Raw genomic sequence first — 6002 nt, forward strand, 5'->3', positions numbered from 1 at the left:
AACCTGCACGCCCGCGTGAGAAAATTCGCGTGAGGGACGTGGGATGGAATCGGGGTTCCGGCCCCTGAGCTTGGGAGCGACGAGATGACTTATTTGCTTATACTGATTCAGACTACCGCTGTAGACTCAACGCGTGGATCATGCCCGAGCTTGGGATTCTCCAAAGGATGCAGACGGCAACGAATGATTCTACCTCGGGGAAATTTAACTATGTTTTCTCACTCACCACTTCGTCCTGTTGTTGCGATGATGAAAGCGCTTTCCTCATGCCACCTGTAGGGGAGTGGTACAAAATTTAAGGGTCGCCAGATGCTTCCCGATATTCTTAAGACTAACAAGGAAAGAGTCTCTACGTCATCGCCTGCTCCTGGATCTGCCTTCTACTTCGGAGCAATCGCCGAACGCGAGTGGATTGCGGGCAGCAACAACAGTCTACGGCAATTTCACCACGAAGTCTGCTTTCTCCTCTATAGCTCTGCCAGCTCCTATGCTCCGTATTCGGGCGCACTTGCGCCGGCTCTTTCTAGAAACTCCTCTTTCAGAGCACGCGGTTGCCCGAAGTCCTCTCCGAGGGTTAGGTCAAAACCGCCTGCGTCGCTGGGATCGCCTCTTTGGTTCCTTCTTTTCGCTCCTTCGGTTGCTCCTGCGCGCTTCCTAATGCGGCGCAGCTCCCGCCGCGCTTGTGCCGGGCACGTGCCGCCCTCCTTCTCCTCGCTTTCGCTGGGGCCCACGGAGACAGCTACTCCAAGTTTCACTGCCCGTGGAGCACACCAATACGCCCACTCAGCCTTGATATTCGCCGAGTTCCTAAGCAAAACACCATCAAAATTTCCACCTAACCTCACTAACCAAGCTACACTCACCTAAGCGGGTTATTCCCGAGCTCTGCCACTAAAACTGTCTCGCTTTGTGCCCAACCGACGCTCTTCGCTGCGGATCGCCGTGCTCCAGATTCGGAGTCTGTATTCTCGGGTCCGTGTTCCTTCGAGTCCGCTTCGCACCGTTGCTGTCTTTTTGTTTTCCTCAATATCGCCTCGAATACCTTCGGTGTCGCCGGTTCACGTGGAAAAGAACGCAAGCTTCACGCCGCCATTCGGACCTACCTCACACCGGTTCGATCGTACATGATCCCCCCTGTCGCTGGGCTGCCAACTCCTGTAACTTTACCCCTATCGATATTTTTCGGCGTTGCCACCTCGACCATCTCTGCCTGCCTCTGTTACAGATCTCAACCGCGAGTACCGCTCCCTGCGCATCTACCGGGAGAGCTACGAGCACAACCTCCGTAACCTGGAGCAGCACAGGAAGCTGAACTCCACCTATGAGCTGGGCGTGCAGCGCACCATGCTCGACTGGAGCCTGTATCTCCACCAGAGCCGCAACAAGCCAATGTCCTACTACTACTCCACCTTCACCGTCCACCTCTACATGACGCTCTTCAACAGTACAGAGCGGCAAAGGGACTTTACGCGATTCCGGGAGGAGGTGGAGTGCCTGAAGCTGCCGCAGTTCGTCAACGTCCTGGACGAGGCTCGGATGCTGGCCGTGATCTATCTGAAGAGCTTCCGCAACGCCTGGCGGGACTACACGACGTGGATCGTATCGAAGCCGCAGAACCAGGAGATCTACGACCAGGAGAACGCCATTCTCCAGAAGTATCACCTCAACAACAGGCGTCTCTTCTTCACTCTCTACGCCCAGAACTTCTGTGAGTTTGGCAAGGACTTGGCCGAGCACGTCTTCTACCTCGGACTCAACCAGAATCCGGACTTCTTCAACATATATTCCTGCGGATTTCAGACCGAGACCCCCATGCATTGCGTGTAAAACTCGACTTTATTCTTTTTTCCAGTTGAAAACGAAAATTTTTTTAACCACAATACAGTATATATATAGTATAGACTAAATCTTATGTCTGAATTACTTTGATGATTATATAAAGCATATTCTAAAGAGTCTCTGAAGTTAAGGCATTTCAAATTTCTGTTTCGTTTTTTCGCAGGAAAATGTGAAAATGCCAAGCCATTTACATGCTCATTATCCACCCCCTAACCTCCATGGGGCGTGGCACGTTCTTAACTGAGCTTCCCAAAAAGTATTTAAGCTTGAAGCGACGGAAAAATAAAATTCCTCGAATCCCTCGCATTCAGACGCGGCCACCCATTAAAGCCCTCTTATTGTCCTTCCTTACCGCCGGGGAAATCCTTTTCAGTGGCATTTTGAATTTGTTCCTTTGTGACCGCGTCTGCGGTCGCAGCAGCAGTCTTTTCCAGCCTAAACTTTAGCACCCTCTCAAAGTAATCCTCCGCTTCTGGCCTGTGGTAGAGTTTTGCCAAGTCGATGCAAGAGTTTCCAACGCCATCCAGAGCCGCCAGGTCTGCGCCGTGGGTAACCAGCAGTTTGATGAGCTCCAGGTCTGCGTCCATAACCACTGAACCCGAAAAACAAGTTAAAATTCCGTTTGAGCAGAGCTCCTTTCGCCCCTTCCGTGGTTCTTACCCGCTCGCATGAGGAGGGTCCACCCGCAGGAGTCCCTGGCCTCCACCTCGGCGCCAGACTCGAGGGCAAAGTTCACCATCGCTAGCTGATTAGCGTCCACGGCGCAGTGCGCGGGTGTCATGCCATTACTGTCCATCGCCTCCAGGTTGGCCTTCTTGTTCAACAGGATGCGAGCCGACGGCAAGTGTCCGTAGTAGAAGGCTAGCTGGAACGGAAATAGATCCCTTTGGTCATTGTGGAGCATGAGCGTGATGCCCTTACCGACATGGAGTGGGGTGCGACCATTGCCCGGATTGCCGAGGTGCACACTACAGCCGGCGGAGAGCAGAACATCGATGATGCACATCTCTCCCTGGATGATGGCATTGGCCAGCGGCAGGAATCCGTTGGGGGCCGGATATTCAATCAGACTCGGTCGTCGGCGCAGCATCCGCTTGACCAGGAACTGCTGGCCCTTCCTGATAGCGCGACTCAGGCAGTTGGTGGAAGGTTGGGCGGCCACTGTGGAAGCCTTTAATAATATTTTGTTAATTTTGTTAGCTACTATTATATTTAATTATAATCTAAAATATTTACAATAACATCAGGAGATATAGCCATCGCCACGTAGCTTCCTGCATCCTCAGCGAGTCGCAGGGCTTTGATACGCAGTCGATATACAAAGTTTTCCTCCAAGTTGGTCACCTCCACGGGAGAGCTGGAGCTCCACTCCACCTGCTGCCAGGAACGTCTTTTATGGTACTTCTCGATACTGTAGACCAGGGCACATTCCAGGGGCGTCCACTCGAGAGTGACGCTGTTGACCGTGGACTTTAATATGCGAGCCTCGAAATTAGGCCAGGCCAATTCGGTGCCATTTGATAGCTCTGGATCGGCTTTCAGAGGCTGTTCCAATTCAATTTCTAACTCACTGTCACTTTGTTCTAGTTCATTGGGAATCCGTCGATTGTCCGGAGCACTTTCATCCATGCTGCTTGCCGTTCATACACATTTAGCCAATTTCCTCGCCCTATTGCTTCTGGTCAGATGCCCGCAAAGTCCTGCTTCCGCTCTGAGCCCGGTAATAGAAAAAGCAGCACCCATGGCAACGACCATGGCAACACCAAAAGCCAAAGCTAAAGCTGTGGAAGTGGATTTTGATATTTTTTGCTGTTAAGTCAATAAATTGGTGCAATGCCGCTGTGTGCGGTTGTGGGCTGTTGAATCCTGATTGCCCGGTTGCTGTCCCCGACAGGCGACTCCCTTTTGTTCGCCCGGATGTGCTGATATTGCCCAACTGCCCAACCAGCCCTCAACTGGTGGGCTTACATAGTTTTTAATGTACCCGAAAGAAACTGAAACTTTTTCGCCCCGTCCTGCGTTGGTGTTACTTACTTAACGACCCTTTGACAAAGTCCCGGCGATATGACGGTCGAGCCGGCGATGATTCGGAATATTTTTCCGGTGCCCTGGAATTTATCTGTCCGGAACATTGTGCCAGCTCATTATCGCCCCCATGGAGCTGTGGAGGAGATACGATTTCGAGTATCTCTGCGCCAGCCGGGGCTCCACTGACATGTCAAACACAAAGCCTGACCACCAACGACCGACAGCCGACACATATACATGCAAAAAATTATCATTTGTCAAAATCACAACATGAAACCGTTTTAAATTAAGCCACTCTGCCAGTCATACGCCCCCATCCCATGCCATCTCATCCCATTCCTCAGCTTAAGTCCTCCCTCACTCTGTACTTTTCGTTTTCAATCCGGCAGCTTGGGCTTGGGGATTGGGTTTGGGTTTGTGCTTTTGCGGGCCAAAATGACATTGTCTGCGGCTGAAGTGAAGAGAAGTTCAGTTGTCATCTTTGCAGCGGCTGCTGATGAATCCTCATTGATTGAAAACGACCGCAAGTGCCCCTGGAGGTGGGAGCTGAAGCAGCCTTCATTATTTCAGTGACACGGAACTTATTAATTTGATTCTGTAGATGGGTTCTGTTACACAACTTCTGTAGTCTCAACTTAAACGAAAAAGTTAGTGCAACTAACTAGCCATTTAATGTGTAATTGCATTTACTTTTGGAGACAGTTTTAAGTGTTTTACGAGTTATATGATACTTGGAGAGCTTAAAGAAAGTTGGACATGAAAAGTTTCTCTTTCCGTATGTTTTTATGAATAAGATACTGATGTTTCCCTTGAAACACCTTTTATAGACGTAAAGATTATCTGCAGATAGGCTTGGTTTTATTTTTGAAAAACGAATTTTCAGCCTTATAGCCTTTCGCTGTACAATTTTAACAAATTGTTACCAATTGGCCCCATAGGACTTGGCAGCGTAGGCGTCCTCTGCATGATGTAACGACACATTCTTGTTTACAGCTCCGGAGAAAATCTCCAGGCGAACGGAGCGGGTAGTCTCGCGGCTATCATTAGAGTCGAAATAAGCTGAAAACGGCAGCCAAGCGCCAAATGTGCCCAATTTGCCTTTCGACGCGTCGACCGATGACGGGAAAAAAGGCGAAATGGCAAGAGACAGGCCCAAAAAAAGACCATAACAAAGCCAATAGAGGATGAAGTGCGCCATACTCCGGGATGGAGGATGGCGGATGGAGGGAAACGACAGAAAGGATGATGAGGCCGGGAGGATTGAGCCCAAGAAGCCGAACATACCATAACAGGTGGCATAAAGTAAAATGGGTTTGATTCTAATCAAAGTAATGGGCCCCGCCACCGCATGATGACGTGTATGGCTTAATTAAATAATTTATATAAATTACTTATACGTCCCTCGCACGCACACACCCTCAGGAATTTGTGTCCCAAACATGGTGCCATGGCGGGGCGGAGCCTGCACGCCTACGCCTGGCAGGAAGGGAGACATATCCTGGAGGCTCAGGTAAACAAGTCGACGTTATCAGCGCCCCGCTTACACTCGACATCTTCCGGCTGGTGCGTCGTTGTTTGGCGGAACGTCGCCATAAATGCGCCAACGCACCCACACACGGCACCCCCAACAGAAATTAGCGAACGCTAACCTGTCACCGGTTCCGTATCCGAATCTGGCCATAAAGCAATTTGTTTATCGGACCACGGAAGCTGCTAGGCTTATGTAAGCATATGGATGTTCTTCTATGCCCCTTTTAGCCCGGTGTGGCGGTGCGGGGGGAAAGTTTGTTATTAGCTGGGAGCTTTCGGCCTACAAGCTTTCGCTTGTTTTGGGGGTCAGCTGTCAAAACTGACAGAAGCAGAAGCGGAAGAGCTCGGGAAAGCAAGAGAGAGGGTGCTCTGGCTCGGGCTCTCTTCATCTCCCTTGCCCTCTTCCTCGCCCTCTCTCTCTCTCTCTCTGTCTCTCTCGCATGGCTAAAACATTTTACATTGCCTACATTTTGGCATATTCCCCGTTTCGTCCTTTTTCGGCAATTTCGTGTAGTTTTCGGCCAAAAGCAACGACTGTGGCAGTGGCAGTGGCAGAGCCAGATTCTGGGGCAGCGACGGCGGCAGCGACAACTTTTTCGGTATGT

The 6002-nt window shown here is 50.6% G+C and overlaps 2 protein-coding genes across 3 annotated transcripts; one reads left to right on the top strand and one right to left on the bottom strand.

The window, feature by feature from the left end:
- Window positions 1-309: 309 nt before the first annotated feature.
- LOC26513701 lies at window positions 310-1827 on the top strand. The gene is made up of 2 exons (XM_014911713.1): window positions 310-430; window positions 1226-1827. Exons 1-2 carry the CDS (start codon window positions 310-312, stop codon window positions 1825-1827), a joined length of 723 nt encoding a protein of 240 aa, XP_014767199.1.
- A 281-nt stretch (window positions 1828-2108) lies between these two features.
- Window positions 2109-5758, bottom strand: LOC6499615 (ankyrin repeat and protein kinase domain-containing protein 1). 2 transcript variants are annotated; one of them, XM_044716589.1, is made up of 4 exons: window positions 3076-5756; window positions 2761-3010; window positions 2500-2700; window positions 2109-2431 (listed from the first exon to the last, which is right to left on the bottom strand). In XM_044716589.1, the coding sequence occupies exons 1-4, from the start codon at window positions 3466-3468 to the stop codon at window positions 2175-2177; spliced, it is 1101 nt and encodes a 366-aa protein (XP_044572524.1). In that variant the 5' UTR covers window positions 3469-5756; the 3' UTR covers window positions 2109-2174. The 2 variants fall into 2 exon arrangements, with proteins under 2 accessions (XP_044572524.1, XP_014766152.1); XM_014910666.3 differs by lacking the exon at window positions 2109-2431 and having other exon boundaries at window positions 2506-2704; window positions 3076-5758.
- Window positions 5759-6002: the final 244 nt, after the last annotated feature.

The sequence above is a fragment of the Drosophila ananassae genome, chromosome 2L (assembly GCF_017639315.1).
Source record: "Drosophila ananassae strain 14024-0371.13 chromosome 2L, ASM1763931v2, whole genome shotgun sequence".
Taxonomy (NCBI): domain Eukaryota; kingdom Metazoa; phylum Arthropoda; class Insecta; order Diptera; family Drosophilidae; genus Drosophila; species Drosophila ananassae.

What these genes read in the sequence shown, in the direction of transcription:
- LOC26513701 (XM_014911713.1), top strand. Translation starts at nt 310, where the DNA reads ATGCTTCCCGATATTCTTAAGACTAACAAGGAAAGAGTCTCTACGTCA. An exon ending in GATTGCGGGCAGCAACAACA is followed by an intron (nt 431 to 1,225) that starts GTCTACGGCAAT and finishes CCTCTGTTACAG; the next exon opens with ATCTCAACCGCGAGTACCGC.
- LOC6499615 (XM_044716589.1), bottom strand. Translation starts at nt 3,468, where the DNA reads ATGGATGAAAGTGCTCCGGACAATCGACGGATTCCCAATGAACTAGAA. An exon ending in CTATATCTCCTGATGTTATT is followed by an intron (nt 3,011 to 3,075) that starts GTAAATATTTTA and finishes ATATTATTAAAG; the next exon opens with GCTTCCACAGTGGCCGCCCA. An exon ending in GACCCTCCTCATGCGAGCGG is followed by an intron (nt 2,432 to 2,499) that starts GTAAGAACCACG and finishes TTTCGGGTTCAG; the next exon opens with TGGTTATGGACGCAGACCTG.